This window comes from Gouania willdenowi, chromosome 6 (genome assembly GCF_900634775.1).
Source record: "Gouania willdenowi chromosome 6, fGouWil2.1, whole genome shotgun sequence".
In the NCBI taxonomy this organism is placed as follows: domain Eukaryota; kingdom Metazoa; phylum Chordata; class Actinopteri; order Blenniiformes; family Gobiesocidae; genus Gouania; species Gouania willdenowi.
The window spans coordinates 64,259,433-64,275,873 of NC_041049.1; the positions used below are offsets into that span (position 1 = coordinate 64,259,433).

At 39.8% G+C, this 16,441-nt stretch overlaps 1 protein-coding gene across 2 annotated transcripts in view; it reads left to right on the forward strand.

Annotated features, from left to right (window-relative positions):
- Window positions 1-402: 402 nt before the first annotated feature.
- ptprz1a (protein tyrosine phosphatase receptor type Z1a) overlaps window positions 403-16,441 on the forward strand; it is a 103,391-nt gene continuing 87,352 nt past the window's right edge. For both annotated transcript variants that reach the window (XM_028451834.1, XM_028451836.1), the window contains exon 1: window positions 403-706. In XM_028451834.1, the coding sequence (XP_028307635.1) occupies window positions 646-706 (61 nt within the window). In that variant the 5' untranslated portion in view covers window positions 403-645. The remainder of the gene's footprint in view (window positions 707-16,441) is intronic.

Genomic DNA, 16,441 nt, shown 5'->3' on the forward strand with positions numbered 1-16,441 from the left:
CTATAGTTGTGTCTTTCATAAAACTATGTTTTCTGACCAATTTGAACATGTATCAAGGCGATCAAAGAAATTCAAATGGGGTGATATCACCTAAAAATGTCAATGTAATTTACATTTTAGTAAATTAATACATTTTAGAGAATTAAGGAAAACGTTACTTTTTTGACAGTAAACAAACCCTGTGACTAGTCACACCTTTAATCTGTGACTGATCCTCTTTTGACCCAGCACAAGGATTAAGTACTAAACAACAACAATAGGGGCACCCGACATTGATGGGTTATTTCTAAACATTAATCAAACCAAACCATAGTGATGATGATGATGATCACATTGGACTCTATGATCACTATGTTCTGTGTGTTGTTGGGTCGGTGCTGAAGTGGGCGGTGCGCCGCACCATCCGGAGGCGGCTGCGCTCTGTCCGTCAGTCGGTGCGCACACGGAGCTGCGTGGCTCACCGGGACCGGGAATCTGCGTTACCATCACACACACACACACACACACTCACGCACATTTACACACACACACACACGCAGCCGGGTTGAGTGACGTAGAATGGAGCTGTGAGGTCAGAGACAGGACCTGGCCTCCTTCACCCTCCGGCCACAGCATCTTCACTTTATTTACATTTTTAACCCCATAATGGAGTCTACTGGCTGCTGGCTGCTGCTCTCTGTGCACCTCATCCTCACCCTCCAACAAGGTAGGACCTGCTGTGATATGCATTCTACACACTTTCAGATCCAAACAAAAGTTCACTACGTTGCGTAAATTGCGCATGCACCCACCTGGAAAGTGCGCGTGTGTGTCTGCCACAGTCACACCAAACACGTCCAAGTGTCTGTTTTCTCTCAGTTTATGTCTGCTTCTCTTTCAAACCTGTGATTTAGCTCTAAAATGACACGCTTCTGTGCGCAACGCGCGGTGCGCATTTCGGATCCCGAACGGTTGTGCTGTTTAAGTGGGTGCTGGTTTGGCTCAGGGTTGGTAACTGTGTTAGGAGCCGCTCTGTGTCTGTGGGATCACAGATTAAAACGTTGAAAGGCGCAAAAGCGTCTGCGATCAACCTCAAACTGAAGCTGTCAAGCATGAAAGATGCGTTTGGACACGGTTTAGTCTGACAGGGTTCGTGTGCCAAACACTCCATGTGTGACTACAACAGTAGGGTAATCTGACACTAATACTACGCCTGGTAAAATACTATATGTATGTATTTATTTAGTTATTTACCATTCTATATATCATTCAACATATTCATTTGTGTTTTTCAAGTGGTTGACTCATCCAACTCTAAATTTTGGAGGCGTTAACATTGTCTACATGAACTGTTCTAACCTGTCTGATCTATGCACAAAAATGAAGGCATGCAGGGTTAACACACAACATTCATGTTGCAATGAAAAAGCAGCATAAGTGTAAAGAGTACTGATATATCCAACGAGAAGTGTTACTTGATTGAAATTGTACTCAAGCACAAGTAAGTCATACATAAAATACTCAAGTACAAGTAAAAAGTAACTCAAAGTAAAAGTTACTAGTTACTTTCCCCCCCCCCCCCCCACGTTTATTTTTGGTAATAAATCTTGCCACGGTTCCCTTGCATACAGTAAACATCTCATGTATAAACTTAAAAATGAAGAGACCAAATTTTACACAATTGGAACCTGATTTATTTTCACAAAGGCATATGTATAAAATAAAAGGTTTGTCAAAATGTACAATTCTTTTCAAAATAAAATAACACCCATTAATTAAATTGAAAATAAAAAATTATCAAGCTCTAAGTATAGCTACATTTATGAACTCTAAACAAAGTGACTAGTCATACGTAGACGTACGGACAAAAAATGGCTGAACAAACAATACAAGTACAAATTCACGGTGGCAAGAAATTAAAATCCACTTCAGAAGGTTAAGGTTACGGTCAGGGCTAGTTCGTCCGTAACCTAGTTTAGGGTTAGGTTTAGGGTTAGGATTAGATAGTCCATAACGTAGTATATGGTTAGGGTTAGCTAGTCTGGAACGTAGTTCAGGGTTGAGGTTAGTTAGTCTGTAATGTAATTTAGGGTTGAGGTTAGTTAGTCCGTAACATAGTTTAGGGTTAGGGTTAGTTAGTTCGTAACGTAGTTTAGGGTTAGGGTTAGTTAGTTCGTAACATAGTTTAGGGTTAGGGTTAGTTTGTCCGTAACATAGTTTAGGGTTAGGGTTAGTTAGTTCGTAACATAGTTTAGGGTTAGGGTTAGTTAGTCCTTCATGTAATTTAGGGTTAAGGTTAGTTAATCCGTAACATAGTTTAGGGTTAGGGTTAGTTAGTTCTTAATGTAATTTAGGGTTAAGGTTAGTTAGTCCGTAACATAGTTTAGGGTTAGGGTTAGTTAGTCCTTAATGTAATTTAGGGTTAAGGTTAGTTAGTCCGTAACATAGTTTAGGGTTAGGGTTAGTTAGTCCTAATGTAATTTAGGGTTAAGGTTAGTTAATCCGTAACATAGTTTAGGGTTAGGGTTAGTTAGTTCTTAATGTAATTTAGAGTTAAGGTTAGTTTGTCCGTAACATAGTATAGGGTTAGGGTTAGTTAGTCCTAATGTAATTTAGGGTTAAGGTTAGTTAGTCCGTAACATAGTTTAGGGTTAGGGTTAGTTAGTCCTTAATGTAATTTAGGGTTGAGGTTAGTTAGTCCGTAACATAGTTTAGGGTTAGGGTTAGTTAGTTCGTAACGTAGTTTAGGGTTAGGGTTAGTTTGTCCGTAACATAGTTTAGGGTTAGGGTTAGTTAGTCCTTCATGTAATTTAGGGTTAAGGTTAGTTAGTCCGTAACATAGTTTAGGGTTAGTTAGTTCGTAACGTAGTTTAGGAATCTACGTATTAAAGCTGGTACTCAAATCATTTTCTTTCATTAAAGAAAAAAATGTTATTAGCATCATATAGTATATCATAAAAGTAATCATTTCTGAAAAAATCATACGTCTGCGTGCTGTCTGTGGCTTATCATTAAATATTTTAGTTAATAAAACCCCAGAAGACAAAGTCTTGGCGGTCCCCCCCACCAGCTCCAATCACAGGATTTAGAGAAAGGAGGGGTGTTCAGAGCCCACGAAGGAGCCTCCTCATTGGCTGCCGCGATATATAGTGAAGCGCGTGCACGGTGCAAACTTGTTTTTAGTCTTGTACTAACTTTGGACTCACAAGTGTCTGTTTTCCTTCTTTATTCTTTCTCTCATCTTTGTTATACATTTTATTCTTTTATTTGTGATTTTTCTTAAGTGGCTGTAACGTAAGCAACTTCCCCCTGGGATTAATAAGGGAATTATTCTGATTCTTATTCTGATTAAGACGTACTTAAGTACAAGTAAAGGTACCGATTTAGAAATAGCCTAAAAAAAGTACAAGTACCCATAAAAGCAACTCAATTACAGTAACGTGATTACCTCTGAAAAGCAGCTCGCAGTTTCTGTTTTATCTGGTGGTGTTTAGATTGGGATATTAACATAGACTGACTCAAATGAAACTATGTATTCTACTGTATGAATGAGCTGTTAATTTACAGCTGTATTAACACAGGGACTGTTTGCCAAATTAAAGCAGTTCAAACAAAAGATTAAATTTCACTCTTGTCTGATGTTAGCAATTTTGTAATTGAACCAAATGATGTAATCTGACCATTTATGTTTCATCTGCCAGCCCTGAACATCCCTACATTCCATAATAATCCACTGTGCTGTGAGACTATGGTCATTTTATTTGCCAAAAGGTAACAGTCAGTTGTATTGTGATGTGGAACAGCATCAAAAGTGTCAGGAATTAGCTACTCTGAGACGATAAAGCCAAAAATATATACATTTGTGTCATATATTTATTGTAAGCATCCTTTAAAACACTGAATCACAGCCATGTTTTTGTTAATTACTACTCTCCATCACTTTAAAACATTCCATTTAGAGAAAAAACTGCAACATGAAGTTCTTAAATCAACACAAACACATCATCATCATGTTGCTCTATCTGTCATGATGAAACAAAATTGACCAAATATTGGATTTTCCCCATCAATCAATGGTTTTGTTATACTGGTGTATTACATCACAGTTAGCTGACCTATTTTAGGTTAATCGATCTGTTGTGTAAGTGACTTTAGAGAATACACCAGATGACTTCCATTCATATGAGAAAGTGAGAAAAGCTCAACAGTTGAGAATATATTTTAAACACACAGATACAGTAGAGGCCGGTTGGTGTGTGAGTGGTTTGCACAATAATACATTAATAACTAATTGATAGCTGTAGTATTTGTTCAATCCTGTTGTTTTGTGATAAAGGACAAAGTCAATTTTTTTAGCCAGATGAAAACTAAGGATAGGCTGGTTTATTCATAGAAAACACATGTAAAAAAAAATGTAATCATTCACATGCGGTTATTCTAACAATGTTACAATATAATGGAAAAATGACATTTCTGAAAAGAGGCTCATTTAAAGGCCTAAACTCGAGGATGATTCAAAGATTCAAGGTTATTATCATGTGCACAGTAAGGAAGCATGTTTCCCTGTACAATGAAATTCTGACTTTACTGTCCACACTGGATGCCACAAAGAAAAACTAAACAAAACTGAAACAAAGAACAAAAAAAACAAAGAAAATAAAAGTATAATAACAATAATTATAATAGCGTAAAAAGTAATTATATGTAAAAGATAGAAAAATCTAATATAAAGTGTATTGAAGCTGAAGTTGAAGCACTCTTACAGCTACCAGGTTTGTACAGGTCAGTTTTGAATATTGTTTTTATGTTTTAGTCTTTTTTTAATCTTTTGTGTTACTGTTATTATTTCATGTAGTTTAGGTTGTTTTGGTGCGTCTATCTGTAGGGTCTTTGTGAGTGAGGCTTGTTCTGGATTGGTTGGTGTGTGTGTGTGTGTGTGTGTGTGTGTGTGTGTGTGTGTGTGTGTGTGTGTGTGTGTAAATAAGTTAGTAGGTGTGCTCATGCTTCCATCCAGGTGTGCCCAATACAAATAAAGAAATATATGAACAGTGAATATTAGCGTTTGTCGTTGTCACACCTTCCCTATCAGGTCTGTCTGTGTTATTTGTTATCCTTCTCTTTGGGTTTGTTCATTTTATTTCCATTAACACGTGTTCAGTTAGGAACTCTTATCAATACAATAACTCTATTTTTTACTTAAAGGTCCCATGTCATGCTATTTTTTACCCATCTCCATTTGTTCTAAAACCATAGTATTTGAGGTTTTTTTTCCCAAACTTGCCTGTTTTCCAGAGTTTTAGCCTCTGAAAAGTCACTTTCTGAGCAACTTTACACAAACAGGCTGATTTTTGGCCTACTTATGCATATTTATGAGTGGGCGTGTCTATAGACAGGACACTGACTTCCTCCTCCCAGCACGGTGAGGTAGGGCCAGAGGATGGCCCGCCCTCCTCTCACGCACGCCGTAGCCGAGCTAATGCTACTTTATAAATACGAGACAGAGTGTGGGGGCGGGGCGTTCACCGGTACATACATAGACTGTAGAAAATACATACATAGTACTGCGCGAAGAATGCTGAAATGCTCACATTCGTGTGCGTGTCTCTGTACATGTCAATTACGACAGAGAGCTTCCTGGAGGCGGGGCTTCTCCAGCTCAGTGTCACGTCAAATTCGTCATTAAAGTGGGAACGCGTCATCAAATTGGAGCGAGGTGTTATTATTTATTTATTTTGTAAATAAGTGGAAAGAAACAGTATTTAGTTCTTCCTGAATAGATTTATTTTTTATAGTTTTTATTATCATTTCTGGGAACGAGACCTTGTATTATCATCATTTCTATCATCATTTTGTGTGTGTGTTTTTTTTGTGCATTTTTGATGTTGTTTTGTGCGATTTTGTTTATTTTGTTGTTGTTTGTCTGTTACTTTTATTATTCAGTATATTCTTTTCTTATTTTGTGTGTTTTTTTTGTCGTTATTGGTATTATTAAAATTATTCTCTCAGTGTGTTTGGTTTGTTTCTTATGTCGTTTTGTATGTTTCTCTTTTATTTTTGTGTATTTTGTAGTGATATTGTGTGTTTTTCTCTCATTTAGTGTGTCTTTGTTGTGTTTTGTGTGTTGCTGCTACTAGTATGTATTTTGCTCTTTTTAGTGAGCTTTGTCTGTTCTTTTTAGTAGCATGATTTTAATTTTCATTAAATATTTATATATAAATTACTCATTTAAATTACCTCTCTCTCTCTCTCTCTCTCTCTCTCTCTCTCTCTCTCTCTCTCTCTCTCTCTCTCTCTCTCTCTCTCTCTCTCTCTCTCTCTCTCTCTCTCTCTCTCTCTCTCTCTCTCTCTCTCTCTCTCTCTCTCTCTCTCTCTCTCTCTCTCTCTCTCTCTCTCTCTCTCTCTCTCTCTCTCTCTCTCTCATTGCGTACCCCCATTTGTGAAACATTGATGTATTTGAAGCCATTTTGATATAGAAACAAAGCTAACGTCACCCCACATGACCTCCATTCCTGTTGTATTTCTTATACAAATCCTTCTCCATCCCCATCATTTGTGCATTTACCGTACATCCCTATTCCTTCTCCATCTCTGTGTATTCCCTGATTTCTGTTTATACAGGAATTCATTAGCTAGATTTATTTCTAACCTACTGAGGGAATACAGTAAAGGAGGAACAGATTTCCAGTCGTAACAGCAGGGGTATTTGATGACCAGATTAGTGAGTATTAGGCTCAGCAGCGTGCACAGGGGCCACCCGTTTGAATCCTCTTGAGTCGCCCCTCTTTTTCTTTTATGCTTGCTTCAGTTGAATGAAAGCTTGGGGTGGTGGGGGGGACAAGCGAGCAGGTCCTCAGCAGAGGTCAGCCAAGAAGGCCCATCACATCACCGATCCACGTCCTCGGACCTGACCCCAGCAAATGATGGTGTCAGAGGGGAGAGTTGTTTTGTAACAGTAAAAAGGATAAGGGGGGGGGGGAATGTTTACGTGCATGTTTTTTGAATTACTTGTGCCAATCATCGTTTACAACCACAACTCGGAGGTTACAAAGTCTCAAATCTGTCGCTACAGATGCACAAACTACTTTTCTCACATGAATACGCGCTGCTTGTCTCTTGCAGAACAGATTTGTACCTGTAGAAATTTGATAGAGCCTACAAGTAAAATACCTACATGTACCCTTGGAATTATGGGTAAACTGTTGGGAAATGGGTAGTTTTGGTGTTTATTTTTCATGAATTGGTTATGTGTTCATTTTCAGTATGATTAGTTGGTTCTGTTGCTCATTTCATTTTATTTCATTTATTTGCCCAAATAACAAGACAAAATGTATACAGTGGTTAAAAGAACATAACTGTGTAGGAAGGGGTGAGAAGACCATTGGAGGTCTTATAAGACCACCTCCCCAATGTAAATTTAAACAAAAACAGGCATGAGCAGGTAGGTCAATGTTTTAAATATACAGACACATATTTAAAGATTACTTGTGTATTACATTTTTTTTAGCTGTCTTTTAAAAGAGTCAAAAGTGGATATAGTCTTTAGAGCAAGAGATAAATGATTCCAGAGGGAAGGTCCTCTATATTTGAGTGTATTTTGTCTGGCCGAAGTTCTACAGAAGGGCAGATGCAAAACTCTGCAATGCCTGGTGTAGTAGACATGAACATCTGAAGTATATGTGGGCATAACATTGGACAGATGCACATATTTATACATGAAGAGACAAGTGCAATAGATATTAACATTTGCTCAGGTTAGTGTCAAGCCTGGTTTTTTTTTTCCAGTGGGTTTTATTTGCTTCTTTTTATCACGTTTTGTTAGTCTTTTAATGATAATATTTTTTTAGCTGTGTTTGTTGGTAATGAATGCCTATTTGGGTTTTTCCCTCCGTATCTTGCCAGTAGTTTGTCCTTGTGATTGAGTAGTTCCTCCCTTCCCTTGTTTCTACTCAGGTGTTCCTCATCAACTAATTACCTTCACCCACTACTGAAGGAGTGTCTGGGCAGTAAGTGAGTGCTGCTGTCTTCTGTCTGAGAAGGGTCTAACTCAGGGGTCGGGAACCTTTTTGACTCAGAGAGCCATGAAAGCAAAATATTTGGAAATTTATTTCAGTGAGAGCCATATAATATATTTTAAGCCTGAATTTAACTAAATGTGAGTATAATAAGCCTCTGAATTTATTCTTTTAAATAATGTTGTTATAATACTCACCATTAATGCGACTTCTGGTGCTGCATGGATTTGCTGATGGCTTTGTAGTCTGGTTGGTACTTGGTGAGGCATTTATGTCCTTCACTTGCGTTTCCTCCACTTGGTTTGCCATCATGATGGTACGATCATGAACAGTTCTTGCCGACAGAGGCATGTCTTGTATCTGTTTAATTATCTTGTCTTTGTTCGGAATATCATCAAAAAGTTCATTGGCTACATCCAGCATGAACGTTTTAGCATACTCCCCATCTGTGAATGGTTTTCCGTTCCTCACTATTGCTAAAGATCCAGCAAAACTAGCGGAATTATAGTCACCTTGCCGGGTCCATAGGCGGAGTTGCTGCTGGCTAGCTTGCACCCTGCTCAGTAGCTCTTGGCACGCTTTCTTCCTGCTGTCTCCCGCAGGGTATTTAGATGCAAAGGTAGCATGGCGTGTGTCGAAATGCCGCTTTACATTCGACCGTTTCATCGATGCGATTTTGTCATTGCAAATTAGGCACACCGCAGAACCTGCTCTCTCCACAAAGGCGTATTCTTCAGTCCATTCGTTCTGAAATGTACGATACTCATCTTTTTTTCTTTTCGCCATCTTCTTCGTCGAAAGGTTAGCTTTGAGCTAATGGCCGAGCAGACTGATTCAAAAGGGGGCGTTTACCTGATTACCCATAATCCTGCAGCCCTGAACAAGACATGAGCAGTGGAAAATCGATGGATGGATTAAAACAAGCGATAATATTTTATGTTTTATCTGAAAAGCCGAAATCTGCGAGCCAGATGCAATCATCAAAAGAGCCACACCTGGCTCGCGAGCCATAGGTTCCCGACCCCTGTTCTAACTGCAGCTACAGCCGCTACAAACCACGCCCCCCCCTTCCCACTAACCTCCACTGTTCTGGAAAATTTGGAACTTTGCAATACTTACCTTTCTTTTTAACTAACCCTACCCCAAACCCGAACCCTAACCGCTACCACCTCCTGGCTAAATTTGAGGTTACATTGAAAAATTGCTTCACTGGCCACCGTGGCACATGTGTGTGGGCGTTATTTGCACTTGTACTGTACCCGCGGCTGCAGCTGGACATACTTGGCACAATAGGCGGGGTTTAAATGGCCATGGTTTGGTTTGGAGGGCCTGTGGGTCTGCAGCTGGATATACTTATGTCTTGGATATTTTACAGGTCTGCAAACCCCCGAGTCTGACGGTTTGGTTCTTGACTATTTTTGTTTCTTTACTTTCCCAGTGAGTGCTTTTTTAAAATGTGGACACTAATTATTTGTACTTTACCGGATTTTCGAGTTTATATGTTAATAGACTACTTTTGCTCTCTGAATAAACAACTATTACTATCCCCAACTGAAAGTGTTCTTCATCATGAGAAAACCTACCCTGAGTCTTAATTTTCTATTCTCCAAAGTTCCTGCTTGACTTTGAAACCAACTGAAGCTTTCACACCATGCCATAACCAACTAGTATTCAATGTATGTGACTATTTCTTTACACCAGGGATGGGCAACTCTATTACAGCGGGGGCCACAAAAATGTGATTGTATCTGATCCAAGGGCCACATTATCAACACTCAGGTCAGCATTAGAATAATGACCAATCGGAGCATTAATACAAGGGGTAAAGGGGTTTTGTCATCTTTCTTTTTTTTTTTGTCTATCTGGTTTTGTTGTTTTGTCAGTTTTTTGTCATTTTGTATGTTTTTGGAGCCATTATGTGTGTTTTTGTTCTTTTTTGTGTTCTTGTTGTAATTATGTGTACTTTTCTGTCATTTTTTTTTTGTCGATTCCTGTATTTTCCTGTCATTTTGTGAAGTTTTGTTGACAGTTTGTGTGTTTTTGTAGTCATTTTGTTTGTTTAAGTGGTTGTGTCTGTCTTTTTTGTTATTTTGTGTATTTTTGGATATTGTTGTGTACTCTGCGTTTTGCTGTCGATTTGTGTGTTTTGAGAGTTATTTTGTGCATTATGTCAGGATATATATTCTTTCCAACTTTTTGAAATACATTTTTTGGGGATTTGTTTTAGGGGCCGCCCAAAATTAGACCACCTGTTGCCTATGTCTGCTTTACACACTTAACTTTTAAACCAGGGGTCCCCAATCCTGGTCCTCAATGGCCACTATCCAGCATGATGTTTCCCTCTTCCAACACACCTGATTCAAATGATGAACTCATCATCAAGCTCTGCAGAAGCCTGATAATGATCCTGGTCATTTCATTCAGGTGTGTTGGAAGAGGGAAACATCTAAAACATGCTGGATAGTGGCCCTTGGGGACCCCTGTTTTAAACCCTATTCCATGCAATTGCAGCATGTTTAAGTTCTTAAACTCTCCTTTAACATCATTCTTCCACTGCACATCATCTTTTTATCTTCACAGCTTCCACATGCCTTTATCCCTCTACTTTCGTCCACATTACCAGTTTTTAACCTCCATCTTTTATTCTCCTTATACTTTCTGCTTGGAAGTGATGAGGGCATTATCAGAGTGGCTTGTTTTTTTGGTTCCCCAACCATCTTGTCTCAGCTTGTGTCCACCTGGCTCGCCGCCACTGCCTCCTCCCCCTGTGCTCTCTGCCGTTCCAGTGGTTGTAATGGATGACGGGGCAAATCCTGGTGGCCTACGGTGCCTCCAAATGAGGGGCCACTCAAACTGAGCCTGTGGAAAACAAGCAGCGCTCCAATAGAGTAAAGCTGGATGAGAGCCATTTGGTTTGCCCTCCACTTCTCTCTCTGTTTTCACCGCTCGCTGGTGTGTGGTCCCTCTCTGACATTTGCCGGCCCTTGTTTCTCAGGAAGATTGAATGTAGAATCATGAAAGTGATGCAAAAAAATACCAGCGATAAAAAGGCCAGCGTTAGAGGACGCAGGTCTGTCAGAGTTCTTTTCAATAAGAGACTCGCTGCGCTTCTTTTCTGCCTCATTCATGGGATTATTGGACAGGCTCCAAGGCAGGTGAATACAGAGAGTCTTTAGGCAGATGTTGGCGTGCACAAAAGGATTCAATGGGCTCCAATAAGGTTTTTCAAGTATTTACAGAACATTTACATTTCAGGCATTAGTCTGATCCTCTTAACCCGATCAGTCTCCATTGAGTTCAGCTGGAGCATGAGCTTAAATTCCCTGATCAGTGACATTACAAGCTAACAGCAGTAGGGGGTTGAGCTATACACTATGTTAGGAGGACAAAAGACCACCCAAAAAAATGGTATGACTATAACCTTCTGTAGATGTAGAAAAAACCCACCCAGCTATCAATTAGTAAACTGAAAACAGAACCTTATTTTAAAGGGTCCCTGTCGTGAAAATGTGTTTAATGAATTACCAATAAACAAAATGTATGCACCTTTTTATAAAAAAATACTTTTTAGAATGATTTTAAACCTTTTGGCATCTATTATGGAGAGCTGCCATTTTGGACAGGATATGATGCACTTTCTTTGGCTTTAAATAAAGGGTTAAATGTATCGTTAAACGTATCTGTAGACTGCCACTCTATGAATACGCAGTGCCCCTCATTGGCCAGTTTAGGTCATGTGATACAGTAGGTGCACCACGTGACTTAAAGTTCCGTCATTTGTATTTTAGCTCACATTCATTTTTAGCGACCCCGCTAACCCTTTTATTTTAGCCCTAACCTTAAAATGTTTATTTTTGTTGGATATGTATTTTTAAAGGTGGAATTTGCTGTTAAATATGTTAAAATGAAAAACATTATTTGTCAAATGTGGGATTCAAACCCACGTTAGCAGTGAGTGCGGCACCTTAGACCACTCGGCTGTCCTGGCATGGTGGTAATACAGGCGCATTGCGCTTATGTGGAAAAGGTTTGGAAATGTAGCTAAAGTCCCTGGGGCTATGGCTACATTTCACATACCTCCAGACACTTTCCTAAATAAATGCTGCATTGTGGGAGGTAGAGGCGCAGCAGGTCTGTTTATATTGTGGGAAGTGTAGTTTTTTCTGTTAGCTCTCGGCGCTAAGTAGCAGTGTGTCACTACTCTATCAGAGATAAAAGTGCAGCATCCAGGTTGTATGTTAGAAGAGGATTAAATATCACCTTTCTCACCAACTACCCTGCGCCCACTCAGCGTCAGAATTAGTTTAATGGACAGAGCTGTTTTTAGCAGCAGAAACGAGGCTGTGTAGTTAGGTGGTGGAAGTGCACAAATATGGTTAGAAACTGTGATTAAAGCTGCGTGAAAAAATATCTGTTCATGGACTGGAGGATGCGCACCTGACGGCGCTGGAAAAAAAAGGTAAAAGCTCAACATTTAGCCACAAGGAAGTAAGAGGGAACAATCAGGTGGGGGTGCAGTTAATGCCATGACGCCCATTAGCCTAGCCCATTAGCTTAGCCCACAGATCCCTCTCATAGCAGCTGAGCTTGAAGCGGTCCTTGCATATCACCGAATTTTGTCCGAATGGAAACGTTGTAAGTGTGTATCCCGTACCGATATTATGGAGCCAACGACGCAAAAGAAATGTGTTTGTGGAGTTTTTCTCTTACTGTTATAGCAACCATTAGCTTTACACCCTGCCGTTGTTCAAAAACTGTAGACCAACGGAACACTGTTGCCTAGCAACAGCTAACAAGAATCAATGAACGTGCGTCATATCCTGTGCAAAATTGCAACTCTCCATAGTTTAATGCTAGAAGATATAAAACACACACACACACACACGCACACACACATACATACATATACACATATACACATACACATATACATACACACATATATACACATATATACACATACACACATATATACACATACACACACACACATACACATACACACATACATACACACACACACACACACACATACATATACACACATATATATGTATATACAGTATATGTGTGTGTGTGTAAAAGTAACTCAGTTAAATCAGTTAAATAAAAAGTATTTGCATGAAAAAACCCTCCAACATAATTTGTTAATAATGGTTATTAGCATAATTAGCAGCATGTTTGGAGGAAACATTCTTTGCCAATAATAAAACATACAGCCTTTGATCAGGCTTAAGTGAAAAGTATTTACGTCCATTCATTATTAAACACTCACTGTTAACTCTTCTTTTCTTTGGGCCACTCATTGTTGTATGTGTATCGCTGTGTCAGTGCCGCGGTTTTGCTCCGTCAACTTCCACCTGGCTCCAAGGCATCGTAGCGCACCTTGCAAGCCAGTTGTATTCACGCGACACCACGTGATCCTGCAATAAAACAAAACAAACAGTTTACTTTGATTATCCGACGTGGAAGAACTGTTTATCTGGCCAGATATCCAAGTTTCCGCTCCTACCATGAATAAGTTCTTCTGCCGCTTCTTTTTCTTCTTCTTCTTTGTAGGTGTGTTATGTCAGTGACCTGCTTTCGTCCTCATCTTACATTTTCTGTCCATACTGAGTAGGATGTCAGGCATCACAGGACTAAGTCAAAGGAATGCAGTCATAATTATGATATTGTAATGGACTGAGTCCCAATGTAGTTTATTCAACGAGTGTCGTGGTTTCCCATTGCCATGAGGGCATCATTGCCCTCATGGCAATGCAGCTTTCTCTGCCAATGTTCGTCTTTGTTTACATGTGTTCTGCGTGTTGATTGGCTGGGTGGCTGGAAAAGGGCGGGCGTAAGCGGAGAACATTTGGTTCCCACGGGCGTTGAGATAAATGACGGAGCAAGACTGTTCATTTTGTGTTTTAATTGTTTATTTTAACTTCGGCGGGCCGGATTAAAAAGACCAACGGGCCGGATGTGTAGTTTGCCCACCCTTTAACCTTTGTTAAAAAGAAAAAACTTAAACTATAGCTTTGATCAGGTTACTGCCAAAAAAAAAAAAAAAACATTCCCGGTTATGTGAAATAAATTTGCATTTGCACCTGTTGCTGTATCCGTTGTCTTTTTAGATACATGTTATTATCCATCCATCCATCTTCATACCCGCTTATTCCCGTTTAACAGGGTCGCGGGGGTCTGCCGGTGCCAATCTCCGGCTCTCATAGGGCGCTGGGCGGGGGTACACCCTGGACAGGGCGCCAGTCCATCACAGGGCAACACTGACACAGAACCATTCACTCTCTCATTCACTCCTATGGGCAATTTAGAGACTCCAATCAACCTTACAGTCATGTTTTTGGATTGTGGGAGGAAGCCAGAGTACCCGGAGGAAACCCACGCACCACGGGGAGAATATGCACAGAATATGCACAGAAAGGACCCAAGTCCACCCCAGGGCTTGAACCCAGGACCTTCTTGCTGTGAGGCGGACGTGCTAACCACTAAGCCACCGTGCGCCTACATGTTATCATATTTGTTCAAAACCTTCCCAGTTGACCTATGGAGATGCAACATTTCATGAGATTATTATGCAAGAGTAACACACAGGGGTGCTTACACCTCAGCAGTTTACCCACATGTAATGGGCAATAGTTTAAGAACAGTAATTTATAGATCCTGGATAAAATGATACATGGTCTGAAAGGTGTGAATAAAAGGCTCTATATAAAACATAAACAGAGGAGGGGGGTGAAACACAATCTCTCCAACATCTATAATCTATTCTTTTCTTCACAAAAGACTCGCCAACAATCTGAGTCGGCTGATACCAGGAACCCCTTGTTATGCAAATGAGTTCCACAATAGGTTAATACAAATTATTCAACTCCACAGTAAAAAATTCAGAACATCCTTAAGAAGCTTCTTGGATAAGAGGTGAAATGTCTTCAAGCAAACTTCAAGTCCCGTTGCCTCAACTAAGGTATCAGAATTCCATACACACTTAAATCTATCCATCTCCCCTTAAAAGACAGAAAGGTCTGTGTGCGTGTGTGTGTGCGTGGAGCAAATGTCTCCCCGACGTGGTAAGAGTTTGACCTGAAACTTAGTCGACGGCTTCCAAATACCCCGAGTGTGTATCTGTTATTTTGGAGTAATTTGGTCATTTCCAAATGTTTTTTAATTTTATTTCATTTCTGGACGGCAGCTTTTGACCGCAGAGTGTGAGGGGGCGCTAGCGCATCATATGTTGAGAGACGACCTTCCATCTTGATCACAGTTGAGTCTACTTCCAGTATCCATTTTGATGGCGAAACAGATGAAGGGTGATCAACTGCGACACATTTTGGAGTGATTTGCTAAAAGTCATTTAAGTTAATTTTTCATGGTTATTTTATATTATTCCCGTGATTACAAACTACATTGAAATCTCTGGTCACGGACTTCACTTCCTCCTTAGTCTCATGACTGTGGGCGGTGGCTGTGCTGACGGTCGTTAGCCGAACATTCACAAATATTCTGATTCTTCAGACAGAGGAATGTAAAGTTTTTGTGAGCGAATGGGTCCACAACACGGGTCCACTATGTTTGTTCTGCCCAAAGGTGAGTGTTTCTTCTTATATTATTCTATGTGCTAAGAAAGATTCTAGCAGCTACCAGTGATGTGGCTAGGTACGCGTCCTGCGTTCCTGACACACAAAAATCTGAAAGGACGCAGTAAATCCACTATCCACCTCATTTTTTCCCATGAAAAACTGTCAAACCTTGTCATGATTTGCAAATTTTGTTTTATTAACTCATTCAGTTCCAGCCATTTTCAGATTTTCTACCCCCTCAGTGCCAGCTGTTTTTGAGCATTTTAACGGATTTTAAAGACCCACAGAATATTTTCTACTATGACTATCTGAAATCTGACACCATTCTGAAAGATTGAAGCCTCTACTTTCATCAAAAAAAAAAAATGTTTCTGGCTCGTTTCATTCTTTTGTAATCAGCCGTTGAATAGAGCAAGATTTACACAAATCTTCAGTTTCAGAGCAAAAAGCTGAGAAAACAGCCTTTTTGTAAAAAAAAAAACCTTTGTCAGTGACTTTAAAGCTATTTTTTTTTTTGCTTTCGTGACAACTGTAACATCGGAACATTGTTTCCCTATATAAAACATTAAAAAGTGTCTCGTCAATGACACTGAATGAGTTAATATGGTCTTGTTCTCTGTCTCGACTCCCAAAAGTCTTGTCTTGGTCTCAGATGGTGTGGTCCTTCCATCTGCTCCTCCATTTTTGCCTGTTCTCGGATCTGGTCAATGGTCTTTGGACCCTGGATCACCCGACGAGGCACCCAATTGTTTGTTCTGAGGTCCAGGACATCCTGCATCATGAAGCGGATCCTTGAGGAGGTCTTCCTCTCTTTTACTATTTTCTCCATCTGTTGGAAGCACTGGTCCACACGATGCTTCTGCTTTTTAA